The 13,438-nt window shown below is 56.5% G+C and overlaps 1 protein-coding gene across 1 annotated transcript; it reads left to right on the forward strand.

Annotated features, from left to right (window-relative positions):
* Positions 1-4,510: 4,510 nt before the first annotated feature.
* Positions 4,511-8,795, forward strand: LOC309584129 (class I histocompatibility antigen, F10 alpha chain-like). The gene is made up of 8 exons (XM_082300069.1): positions 4,511-4,584; positions 5,541-5,852; positions 6,181-6,456; positions 6,725-6,997; positions 7,099-7,206; positions 7,311-7,346; positions 7,470-7,502; positions 8,276-8,795. Exons 1-8 carry the CDS (start codon positions 4,518-4,520, stop codon positions 8,404-8,406), a joined length of 1,236 nt encoding a protein of 411 aa, XP_082156195.1. The 5' UTR covers positions 4,511-4,517; the 3' UTR covers positions 8,407-8,795.
* Positions 8,796-13,438: the final 4,643 nt, after the last annotated feature.

Raw genomic sequence — 13,438 nt, forward strand, 5'->3', positions numbered from 1 at the left:
GCTGCCCACAGATCCTCTGCTGAAATAGTCTGGCTGGGCACCTCCTCTGGCATCTCCAGGCACTGGGGGCCAATCCTCGCTGGCACCGGGCGAGCTTCAGAGCTTTCTGTGCCTGCACTCGCCACAGCTGCTGCGGGAGACAGCGGGAGAATTCCACTCTGGCTCTCAGTTACACTCACACTCTGGGCTGGGCGGGATTCGATTGCTGGAAAATATACCAAGTTCAGAATTGCTTTACAATTTTATTTCTCTACTCAGGCTTGGTTTGCCTCTGCCTTGGCGAAAGGAATTTAAAGTGTTTGTTAAGGGATGTTACACCACACAACAGAGATGAGTTTAACATCTCAACAGACTGGGAATAGCCCAAAAGATACCCAAAAGATAACGCCCATCAACAAAACATCAACGCCCATCAGCAAACATCAAGGAACAGCTACCCCAGACACTGCCCCCGGCACAGCTGGAGACCCCTGCTCTGGAAAAGGCTGAGAAGGAAATCAAGGAGTGTGCACCTAATTAACATCAGAGGCCAAGCAATCCGGGGCCAATAGGAAAACAAATACTAAGAACTGCCCAACTTGGAACCAATGAACATTAAACCTATGGATTTCTATGGGTTTAGACTGCATAAAGTTGAGGAAAAATCGAGTAAAACTCGTGTGCCATGGAATGATTTTCTCTGCACACCCGGGCTATGTGTGCATGAAATGATTTCTGTTGCACATCCTGGCCAGAATAAAGTAATGCCTTGATCCTCTAACACTAAAAAGGTCGTTGGGGAGTTTTTGTTCTTCCCACAGTTTCGGTGACAAAGTTACAGCATTAGAATGTTTTTTCTTAATAATCCTACCTTGATATTGTCAGTTTGGTCTGGGCCAGGGGTGTGAGAGTCAATTTTTAGTCTTAGGGGAAGAAGCAGCAAAAATCTTTATTGCTTTGGGGTTTTTTGTGTATGTGTGTGCGGGGCTGTTAGTGATGGCAGAATTTTGGAATGAGTTTTTCGATGTTCACCTGTAGGTTCCATTTTGCAAAACTGGAAGAGCTTTAAAACTGACCCTTTAACTCCTGAAAAGTTCATAGAATACTGGCTGAAAAAATAAGGAAAGAAACAAAAAAGCCGCATTTGGGGAGGGGGGAGAGCCACTTGTGAGTCACCTGATGGCTGCCCTGGAGGAGAAGCTTCCTTCCAGGCAGCCAGCAGAGGAGCTTTAGAAATGCAAATTAACTCTGCTGCGGGAAGTGTGCACAATGTCCCAGGCTCTCCTTGCCTGCCACAGGAATTGGGCTGATTCCCTCTGCCCCTCACCCCAAGCTCTGCCTCCCTGCACTGACGGAATTTGCATCGCTAAAGGCAGAGCCCACACTGAGCATCTCTGACTCTGCAACAGAAATCCCTGAAGCTGCAAAGGAAAACAGCAAACGGAGAATGTTGGGAGAACTTCACTCACAAAAGCGGGGGGGAATCATCCCTCTCCCCACTCCAACATCTGCTGGCACTCTCTGTGTTATACAGGGTGGGTTTGACCACTGGGCTGCTTTTGCTGACACAAGCGCAGCGAAATCACTTGGGAATGCAAGGATGTGATGACTTAATCAGAGAAAAGCGGTCAATTGATGCATCCCTGGCCTTTTTGGGAGCGCCCAAAAATGGGGACAAGATGAACGGCCACCAGAACAAATCCTACAACACCATGGAGCAGCCCCTGGGAACCCGAACGAATTCATACCAGGTGCCAGAGAACCCACTGATCATTTCAATGCATCATTAGATCACAAGCTGTCCTCCAAATCATAACCAAGCACACAGCTCCAGCTCCTGACCTTCTCACCCACCAATCCACTGCCATGAGCAACGCCACATTTCACCCTGGGATGGCATCAGATTCTCTTCCAGCAGAAGGACCAGGAGGTTGTGGAAAATTAAATGACTCAAAGTGCTCTTGGCAAAGAGATGGCCAAGGAAAAGTGGGGAAACAGAGAACAAAGGAAATAAAACTTCACAGAGCCATGAATATCGGCTGTTATACAAAGTGGGGGTGCACATTAAGGGGCACATGCAGCAGGCGGATCGGGAAGTCTGTACCTTCCAAGGACCTCAGCCACTGCGGAAAGGGACACGGAGATGCGGCCGGGCAAATCGGCATAAAAAGGAGGCTGCGTCCTCCAACGCTTGGACAGACCCCACGGGAAATGCCCCGTGGCCTCTCCCTTTGTCCACGAATAAAGTTACTTTCACAGGACTCCTCCGGCTCCTCTGCGGACACAAACCTCTGGCCACGGGAACTTTCCCGCACACTCCCGGCCACGGGGCAGCCACCTCTGTCCTACCCACAGCAGCCGGGACGAGCCAGCGCTGCTCCGGCACCGGCTCCTGCCGAGGCAGCAGCGGGAAGGAGACCGCGGGCAGCCGCTCCCGCAGCGCCCTCACGCCAGGGCCAACACGGCGCCCACACGGCACAACGAAGCCGCCACAGCCCCCTGCCGCCCCCTCCGCCCGCAGCCAGCCCCGAGCCCCGCCAGAACCGAGCGCGGCTCCCACCTGCGCTGGGGCCGCCTCCGAGCTCCGCCGCCGCCTCAGCGGTGCTTCCCAGTCACCCCCAGTATGATCCCGGTCACTCCCAGTATGTTCCAAATCACTCCCAATGGGATCCCAGTTGCTCCCAGTCATGACCCGTATGGTTCATTTCACTCTCAGTCCCTCTCAGCAAGAGTTCAGTGGCCCCAGTCATTTCCAGTATGAACCCAGTCATATCGTCTGTGATGCCTTTTGCCCCCATTGTGGCCCCACTTGCTCACAGTATGAGTCCGGTCACCCCCAGTATGATCCCAGTCACTCCAAGTATGACCCTGTCACTCCCAGTATGATCCCAGTATGACCCCAGCATGGGCCAGCTGCTCCCAGGATGATCCCAGTTGCCCCTTGCATTTTTCCAGTTGTGTCCTTTCACCACCACTATGGTTCCAGTCACTCCCAGTAGGATTCCAGTCAGTCCCAGGATGATCCCAAGCATGCCCACTATATCCCAGGAACACCCAGTTGCTCTTGCATGCTCCCAGTAGCCCTCAGTGTGGTCCCAGTATATCCCAGTATGATCCCTGGTGCCCCAGTTCTGCTCCCCCTGGGTTCTGGTCCCGGTCCTGGTGTATCCCAGTCCGTCCCAGTCCATCCCAGCCTGTCCCTCTCTGTCCTGGTCCCTGCCCAGCAGCTGCCACCATTTCCCAGATCCTGCTCCCCCCGCCCCATTCCTGGGCACTGGGACCCCCCTGCATCTCCTTCCCCAGCTCCGGGACCCCCCTGCACCCCCTGACCCTGCACCAACACCCCCCTGCCCCCTTTTCCGGGTATCCACCTCTCCCAGCCCCTGGATCCCCCTTTTCCCTGACCCCGTGGACCCCTGGACCCCCCATTCCCGGCTATCCCAGGGCACCTCAGCCCCAGGCCTCTCTTTGCTGGGAAACCCGAACTGGGCATGGGGCTCTGCAGCCGCTCTGGGATTTGTGATCACCCAAAGGAAAGGGAGAGGAGAGGGAGAAGGAGAGGGAGATTCGGAATCAGGGATTGGGGTCCCAGCGCCCAGTCCTGCTCCCTCGGGGGTGGGGCCCCACAGCCACAGGACAAAATGGATCTGCGGGTCCCGGAGCTTTCCCCGCTTCGGGCCGAACCCAGCGGGTTCCAGGCAGAGTTTGGCCGCAGGGCCCGGGAGTTCAGCCCAGCCCGGCACAGGGGTCCCGCAGGGCGTGGCCGGGGAGGGTCCGGGGAGGGGATCCAGGTGAATTCCCTGGAATTCCCTCTTTTGCATCCCCCCCCCACACACTTTTCCCTGATCCAGGGACCCCCTGCGCCCCCATTCCTGCCTTTCCCAGCCCCCAGCCCCCTTTTTCCTCAACACCGGGGACCCCTGGACCCCCTTTCCTGGGCACTGGGACCCCCCGGATTCCCCGTCCCGCCTCTCCCAGTGCCCTCACCTCCCTTTCCTTGACCTGAACCCCCATTTCAGGATACTGGGGCACCCCTGCACCTCCTTATCCGGGACTGGGACCCCCTGCATCCCTTTCCAGGGCATCCCGCCTTTTCCAGACCCCAGACCCGACCTTTTCCTTGACCTTTGGACCCCCCAGGTTTCCCAAATTTCCGTGTCCCCCCAGTTCTCCACTCCCGGCGCTTCCTGAAAGGAGGCCTCAGGGGGTCCCAGGGTGTTCCACGGGGGTCGCAGTGGGGATCCAGAGGGATCCAGACGAATTCCCGGAAATTCGCCTTTTCCCGGCCCCTCCCCTCCCCTCCTCTCCCCTCCCCTCCCCTCCCCCCTACCCCCTCCCCTCTCCTCCCCCCGCCCCGCTTTACTTCGGTCTCCTTCGCTTCCGATGTCCCAACCTGAGAACTGCGCAGTGACGTCACAGGGGAGTCGGTTCTCCATTGGCCGGCAGGAAATAGCGGCGCCAATGGCGGGGCCGGAGGCGGTGCTGGGGGCGGGGCCAGGGCTGGGGCGGGGCCGAGCGGGGCCGAGCGGAGCAGCGCGATGGCTCCAGCGCTGGGTCTGGGGGTGCTCTTGGGGCTCCTGGGGACCCCGGGGCGGGCGACGAAAGGTGAGTGGGAGCCCCGGCACTGGAACCCGCCGGAACCTCCATTTCCGGCCACCGGGAACCCCCTAAACCCCCATTCCCGGGCACGGGAACCCCTCGGAACCCCCATTTTTGGTCCTGTGACCCCCCTCCATCCCCTTCCCCAGCAACGGCACCCCCCTTGTACACCCTTATCTCGTATCGGGATCCTCCTGGACCCCCATTCCCGGGCACGGGGATCCCCCTAGACCCCCCTTTCCCGTGTCCCAGGGACCCCCTGCACCCCCATTCCTGCCTTTCCCAGCACCCAGACCCCGCTTCTCTCCACACCGGGGACCCCTGGATCCCCTTTCGTGGGCACAGGGACCCCCTGGACCCCCCATCCCGCCTCTCCCAGTCCCTTCCTTGAACCTCCGGCCCTTCCCGGCCCTCCCAGTTCCACCTCCTGAGCCTTGGACACCCCCAGACCCCTCCAGTCTCTGCGTCCCCCCAGCTTTCGACCCCCTGCGCTTTCTGATGGGGGTCCCAGGGGTCCGGGAGGGTCCCAGGGGGGATTCTGGGCTCTGGGACCCCCCTGAATTTCCAGTCCTGGGCACTGGGGCCGCCCTGCACTCCTTTATCCTGCACCAATCCCACCCGATATTTCCTTCCCGGCCTTCCCCAGTCCCCAAACCCCCCCTTTTTCTTGACCCTGAGACCCCCTGGACCCCCATTCCCGCTTTTCTCAGCCCCCAGCCCCTCCTTTCCTCTGCATCAAGGACCCCCGAGCCCCCCATTCCGGCTATCCCAGGTCTCCCCACCTCATGACTCCTCTTTCCTCGACACTGGGGACCCCTGGACCCCTTTCCTGGGCACAGGGACTCCCTGCACTCCCTTTTCCTGGGTCATGAGATCCCCAAGCCCTTCCCAGTTCTCCCAGTTCCCCTTTCATTGATCCACGACCCCCCACCCCGACCCCCCAAATCTCCGTGTCCCCCCAGTTCTCCACTCCCTGCGGTACCTGTACGTGGCGGTGTCGGAGCCTGGCCCGGGGGTCCCCCAGTTCATGATCATGGGGTTCCTGGATGGGATCCCCTTCACGCGCTACGACAGCGAGCGGGGCCGGATGGAGCCCCAGACGCCGTGGATGGAGAAGGGAGCAGAGCTGGGATATTGGGATGGCCAGACTGAGATCTCTAAGAGGAGCCAGCAGATCAGTGCCAAGAACCTGGAGACGCTGCGGGCCCGGTACAACCAGAGCGGGGTTGGGTGGGGGGAGCCTGGGTTGGGATGGGATCCGTGGGGCTGGGATGGCAAGTGTGGGGCTGGGATGGGATCCATGAGGCTGGGATGTGTGTCCGTGGGGCTGGGATGGGATCCGTGGGGCTGGAATGGGAAGTGTGGGGCTGGGATGGGATCCGTGGGGCCAGGATGGGATCCGTGGGGCCGGAATGGGATCCGTGGGGCTGGGATGGGGATCTGTGGGGCTGGGCTGGGATCTCTTGTAATCCATGGGTTTGGAATGGGATCAATGGGGCTCCAAGGGGCTGGGATGGGATCTGTGGGTTTCCATTGGACTCTGGGGCTCTGTGGGACTGGGACACAATTCCATGGGTCTCTGTGGGTCTGATTCCCCCCCAGATCTCCACACACTGCAGTACGATTACGGCTGTGACCTCCTGTCCGATGGGAGCGTCCGTGGATCCACTCGGTTCGGCTACGATGGGCGGGATTTCCTCTCCTTCGAGCCGGGATCCCAGGGCTTTGTGCCGGCCGACGGCGCTGCCCAGGTCACCACGAGGCGCTTGAATAGTGACGGGGTCACGGTGGAGCGACAGACAGATTACCTGGAGCACATCTGCCCAGAATGGATCAGGAAATACGTCGGATATGGGCGGGAGGCGCTGGAGCGCAAAGGTGGGAGCAGAATTCCTGTGGGAATGTAGGATTTGTGAATGGAGGACTTGGGAACACGGGACTTCCTGTGGGAATTCCATGGGCAGATCTCACCCCCATCCCATTCCCGTGGAATTCCATGGACGGATCTCACCCCCTCCCATTCCCGTGGAATTCCATGGGTGGATCTCACCCCCCTCCCATTCTCATGGAATTCCATGGGTGGATCTCACCCCCATCCCATTCCCGTGGAATTCCATGGATGCATCTCACCATTGTCCCATTCCAGAGCCCCCCGATGTCCACGTGTCCGGAAAAGAGGAATTCGGGACGCTGATCTTGTCCTGCCACGCCTACGGATTCTACCCCAGGCCCATCGCGGTCAGCTGGATGAAGGGGGATGAAATCCGGGATCAGGAGACGGAGTGGGGCGGGGTCGTTCCCAACAGCGATGGCACCTTCCACACCTGGGCCAGGATCGAGGCGCGGCCGGAGGAGCGGGAGCAGTACCGGTGCCGGGTGGAGCATTCTGGAATGCCAGAGCCTGGGATCTTTGCCTGGGGTGAGGCTGGGAGTGTGGGAATTGGGAATGTGGGAATTGGGAATGTGGGAATTCCCAAATGGGGATTCCTCTCCCCCTCCTCACTGTCCCGCGTTTCCCAGAGCCGGAATCTGGCGGGAATCTCACCCTGGTGGTCGCTGTGTCCATCATTACTGCCATCGTCATCCTCGTTCTCCTCGTCGGATTCATCATCTGGAAGCTCCAATCCGGTATGGGGTCGACACAGGATGGGGGTTGGGAAGGGGCATGGATCCACCCGGCACCATTCCAGGAATTCCCCACCAGGGGTGCTGATCCCACTTTATTTCCACAGGGAGGAGGCAGAAGCATGGATACAGCCCGCCAGCCGGTGAGTACCAGCGGTGGATCTGGCTCCGCATCCCCTCCGTGCGAATCCCAGGATGGATCCTGGGGGTAATCCCAGTGTGTGATCTGTGCTGGAATCTCATGGATCTTCTCTTTCCTATTGCAGGAAAAGACATGGGAACCAATGGCTCGACCGCAGGTACCGAGTGGGATTGGGGTGGGATTCCAGAGGGGGATTGGGGAAGGATGGATGGAGTGGGATCAGGTGGGATGGATGGAGCGGGATCAGGTGCAGGATGGATGGAGTGGGATTGGTGTGGGATGGATGGAGCAGGATCAGGTGGGATGGATGGAGCAGGGTTGGTGTGGGATGGATGGAGCGGGATTGGGGTGGGATGGATGGAGCAGGATCAGGTGGGATGGATGGAGCAGGATTGCAGCAGGATTGGGGTGGGATCAGGTGAGATTCCAGAGCAGCTCCTGCTCTCTCCATGGGCTCCACAGGCAGGTCCATCCTGTGGGATGGGGACAGGGACAGGGTGACACTGTGATCCTCTCTCATCCCAGTACAAATCACTGCCTGAGTGATCCACGGAGCGGAGCCGGAGCCGGCCCCTTCTCTCTCAGATTCAGCAGATTCAGCCAAGCTCATCCCACTGCTCCCACCTGTGGTGGCCGGTGAACGTACATTACAGGGGACAGAGAGTTCTCAGTAAGACAAGTCCCTGGTACCATAAGAGCCTTTTTATGCTAGGGTGACCAAAAAGGCTTCTCCCAGGATGCACGGTTCTGTTAGGTTAATCTACCCCAGGTTGAATTCCCTGGTTGGCTGTTGGCCGTTACCCCTCATCACTCCCCCACAGCTTCCCCACTGGTCCCCGTTCCCTAGTCCCGTCTTTTCCCCATCCCTGGATAGAACTGTGAGTTTCAGGATTATGTTTGTATTTGCTCCTGCACCTTTTGACAGTGTAGAAGCAATAAATGCTCCTGCAGGAACGCAGGCAAGTACCCTTCTCGACTCTGCTACCGACTGTATTACTGAACCCACCCGTGCGTCTGTGCATGCCCACGTGTGCCCCACAAAGCCGGGACAGAGACAGTAATAAACGGTGCCCCAACGTGGATGGCCTCGGACCATCCCCGTCTCCGGTAGTTTCTGGACTCAAGTCACATTTTGAAGGAGCCATGGCCCCAAAGAAACCTCTGAGTTCTATCAGGGGCTCAGCGGGGGAGACCAACAACCTTCTAGGGAAAGAGAACGCTGGTCTGAAGTCAGCGGACCACCCTCGAGACTTTTATTTGACCCTCTAAGGTAATATGGGTCACTTTTGTATCCTTTTCTGTTAATTTCCTTTTATCTCGAGGGTTGGGAAGAGAGGGAAGATGGGGGCAGAGTTCTCTTGTCTCCTGCAGGAAGTTTCTCTCCCAGTTCTTGTTTGGGAAAATTATCTTTATACCACAGAAAGTTTAAAACATTTTGTTCAATGGTTATTTAAGCATAATAATAATAATATTTAATAAAAATATTTCATGAGTATTTAAAACACTTTGTGCAATGGTTATTTATGTTGGGAGAAGGTTATTTGCTTTACAAGCTAGCAAAAGCTGTTCATAGTCTTGGCGAATGGTTGGGAAATTTTAACCCCAGTATAAAAAACCCTTTATCGCTTATCTGTCCCTGCATCCCTGTTCCCTGTGCCCTGCTTCAAGGGAGACCGGGAGATGGATTCTGCCCGAGTGCACAGGGGTACCACGGTTTCCCTGCCTCCTCCCAATCTTCTTTGTTACCTGCCCAGCGTGGTGCTGGCCAGGCCATCTCGGGTTCTGCCCCAGACCTCCCCCCCGTACCTACTTCTCCAGTTTTCTCTACTTCAAATTTGATCCAAGATCGTGGCGGCAGCAGAGTCAGACACACAATCCCAGCTGCTGCTTTTATTTTTAATTCTCCCACCCCCACTCTGCTCATACAAGATGGTGGCAGCCCTGTGGTGGCACTGGTGGCTTTTTGCCTGCGCGCGGTCCCTCCTCCGTGCCCGGCTCCCCCCCCCGCGTTGATCTGTGTTGCATCGGCCCCCCCCCTCTGCCGGGGTCCCCCCCGGCTGCAGACCCTGCATGTCCCTCCTGTGCCCCTGGCCCCTCCATCGCTGGTCCCGCTCATGAGACCCAACCCACCTCACGTTCCCACGAGGCCGAGAGCAGGGGTGGGGAATCAGGGGGATGGGGAAGCAGAGATTAAATGATTTACTAAGAATTGGTTTGTTAGGAGCAATGCATACCGCTTGCCCAACACTTATTGTGCCTACCAAAGCAGGATGAGAAGATATGAGACTATTGATAAAGGTGAAGGAATCTTGACCAAAGATCCTGGTTTTAACCTAAAGCTAACTCAAACCACTCTTGAAGTTTAGACTCAGCCCAGGGACATAAAGAGCACGCGCAGGGAGGAAAGGTGAAAAGTTCAGGATGAGGAAGACCCTTTACTTCATCTGAGGAAGACTCTTATTTCATCTCGGAGACCCCTGCCCGCGACCACCAGACAACGCTGCGCAAGCGCAACGCGGATGTAAATGACTTTTGGGCTCATTGTAATACGAGGTGAGGCTGGGCGGGGCCAGGTAATGAATATGTATAGGCAGATTGGGAAACGCAATGAATATGGAACTTGTAACCCGATAAATACCAAGCTGAACGGGCCCGGAGCCGCCGGCAGGGCGGCCGTGGCGCAGCAGAGGCGCCATTGGCGGAGCGTCTGTGCGGGCCCGGGAGCGGCGGCGGCGGCCGGAGCCCGCTGAGGCGGCGGCGGAGCTCGGAGGTGGCCCCAGCGCAGGTGGGAGCCGCGCTCGGTTCTGGCGGGGCTCGGGGCTGGCTGCGGGCGGAGGGGGCGGCAGGGGGCTGTGGCGGCTTCGTTGTGCCGTGTGGGCGCCGTGTTGGCCCTGGCGTGAGGGCGCTGCGGGAGCGGCTGCCCGCGGTCTCCTTCCCGCTGCTGCCTCGGCAGGAGCCGGTGCCGGAGCAGCGCTGGCTCGTCCCGGGGGCTGTGGGTAGGACAGAGGTGGCTGCCCCGTGGCCGGGAGTGTGCGGGAAAGTTCCCGTGGCCAGAGGTTTGTGTGCCCAGAGGAGCCGGAGGAGTCCTGTGAAAGTAACTTTATTCGTGGACAAAGGGAGAGGCCACGGGGCATTTCCCGTGGGGTCTGTCCAAGTGTTGGAGGACGCAGCCTCCTTTTTATGCCGATTTGCCCGGCCGCATCTCCGTGTCCCTTTCCGCAGTGGCTGAGGTCCTTGGAAGGTACAGACTTCCCGATCCGCCTGCTGCATGTGCCCCTTAATGTGCACCCCCACTTTGTATAACAGCCGATATTCATGGCTCTGTGAAGTTTTATTTCCTTTGTTCTCTGTTTCCCCACTTTTCCTTGGCCATCTCTTTGCCAAGAGCACTTTGAGTCATTTAATTTTCCACAACCTCCTGGTCCTTCTGCTGGAAGAGAATCTGATGCCATCCCAGGGTGAAATGTGGCGCTGCTCATGGCAGTGGATTGGTGGGTGAGAAGGTCAGGAGCTGGAGCTGTGTGCTTGGTTATGATTTGGAGGACAGCTTGTGATCTAATGATGCATTGAAATGATCACTGGGTTCTCTGGCACCTGGTATGAATTTGTTCGGGTTCCCAGGGGCTGCTCCATGGTGTTGTAGGATTTGTTCTGGTGGCCGTTCATCTTTTCCCCATTTTTGGGTGCTCCCAAAAATGCCAGGGATGCATCAACTGACCGCTTTTCTCTGATTAAATCATCACATCCTTGCATTCCCAAGTGATTTCGCTGAACTTGTGGCAGCAAAAGCAGCCCAGTGGTCAAACCCACCCTGTATAACACAGAGAGTGCCAGCAGATGTTGGAGTGGGGAGAGGGATGATTCCCCCCGCTTTTGTGAGTGAAGTTCTCCCAACATTCTCCGTTTGCTGTTTTCCTTTGCAGCTTCAGGGATTTCTGTTGCAGAGTCAGAGATGCTCAGTGTGGGCTCTGCCTTTAGCGATGCAAATTCCGTCCGTGCAGGGAGGCAGAGCTTGGGGTGAGGGGCAGAGGGAATCAGCCCAATTCCTGTGGCAGGCAAGGAGAGCCTGGGACATTGTGCACACTTCCCGCAGCAGAGTTAATTTGCATTTCTAAAGCTCCTCTGCTGGCTGCCTGGAAGGAAGCTTCTCCTCCAGGGCAGCCATCAGGTGACTCACAAGTGGCTCTCCCCCCTCCCCAAATGCGGCTTTTTTGTTTCTTTCCTTATTTTTTTCAGCCAGTATTCTATGAACTTTTCAGGAGTTAAAGGGTCAGTTTTAAAGCTCTTCCAGTTTTGCAAAATGCAACCTAAAGGTGAACATCGAAAAACTCATTCCAAAATTCTGCCATCACTAACAGCCCCGCACACACATACACAAAAAACCCCAAAGCAATAAAGATTTTTGCTGCTTCTTCCCCTAAGACTAAAAATTGACTCTCACACCCCTGGCCCAGACCAAACTGACAATATCAAGGTAGGATTATTAAGAAAAAACATTCTAATGCTGTAACTTTGTCACCGAAACTGTGGGAAGAACAAAAACTCCCCAACGACCTTTTTAGTGTTAGAGGATCAAGGCATTACTTTATTCTGGCCAGGATGTGCAACAGAAATCATTTCATGCACACATAGCCCGGGTGTGCAGAGAAAATCATTCCATGGCACACGAGTTTTACTCAAGTTTTCCTCAACTTTATGCAGTCTAAACCCATAGAAATCCGTCGGTTTAATGTTCATTGGTTCCAAGTTGGGCAGTTCTTAGTATTTGTTTTCCTATTTCCCGGATTGCTTGGCCTCTGATGTTAATTAGGTGCACACTCCTTGATTTCCTTCTCAGCCTTTTCCAGAGCAGGGGTCTCCAGCTGTGCCGGGGGCAGTGTCTGGGGTAGCTGTTCCTTGATGTTTGCTGATGGGCGTTGATGTTTTGTTGATGGGCGTTATCTTTTGGGTATCTTTTGGGCTCTTCCCAGTCTGTTGAGATGTTAAGCTCATCTCTGTTGTGTGGTGTAACATCCCTTAACAAACACTTTAAATTCCTTTCGCCAAGGCAGAGGCAAACCAAGCCTGAGTAGAGAAATAAAATTGTAAAGCAATTCTGAACTTGGTATATTTTCCAGCAATCGAATCCCGCCCAGCCCAGAGTGTGAGTGTAACTGAGAGCCAGAGTGGAATTCTCCCGCTGTCTCGCGCAGCAGCTGTGGCGAGTGCAGGCACAGAAAGCTCTGAAGCTCGCCCGGTGCCAGCGAGGATTGGCCCCCAGTGCCTGGAGATGCCAGAGGAGGTGCCCAGCCAGACTATTTCAGCAGAGGATCTGTGGGCAGCCCCCGGGGCTTCCCCCGCTGTGGAGCCCTGGCTGCTGCTGTGGCCCCTTCTGTGCAGGGTCAGTGGCGGCCTCGCATGGTCCTCCTGCAGCCGGGGAGTGCAAATCCGCGGGGCTTCAGAGAGCCTGAGGCGAGGCTGAGGGGTCCCCCCGTGTTCAGCTGTGCTGGCGGCTGTTTCTGTGCTCGGGGACACTTGGAATGGGCCACGCCCTTGGCCACCAGTGGTGCTTCTTTGCACTCCTCAGGCAGGACCCGATGTCCTGGTTGGATGTTGTGGGCAGCAAAGTGCCAAGGCAGGGTCTGTGCCAGCCGAGCTTCCTGTGGAAGGGATTTCACAAGAGAAAGGATTCTGGCCACAGACTGCTTGAAACAGACATCCCTGATCTCCACCCACAGTAGGTCGAGAATGAGCAGGGTGAGGCATTGGAAACATCAGTTCCAGGGGAGATAATTGAATATCTGCCCTGGGTCTGGCTCTTCTTGCCAAAGCCAATGGCAGCAGCCGTACCCGTGGCATCTTGGTTTCTCTCAGCAGCTTCAGAAGGTGTTTCTTTATTTCCCCATTCATTCTTTCTACCCGACCCGAACTCTGGGGGTGTCAGGGCGTTTGGAGGTGCCACTGTGTTCCTAAAGCAGCCAGAACGGCCTGAAGGATCTTTCCTGTAAAATGAGTTCCCCTGTCTGAGTCCATTGCTTCCACAATCGCATATCTTGGAATTGTTTGTTCCAAACATGCCTTAAGAACTGATGCAGGGATTGCTGAAGCAGTTGG

The sequence above is a fragment of the Coloeus monedula genome (assembly GCF_965178545.1).
Source record: "Coloeus monedula genome assembly, chromosome: 36".
NCBI lineage: Eukaryota > Metazoa > Chordata > Aves > Passeriformes > Corvidae > Coloeus > Coloeus monedula.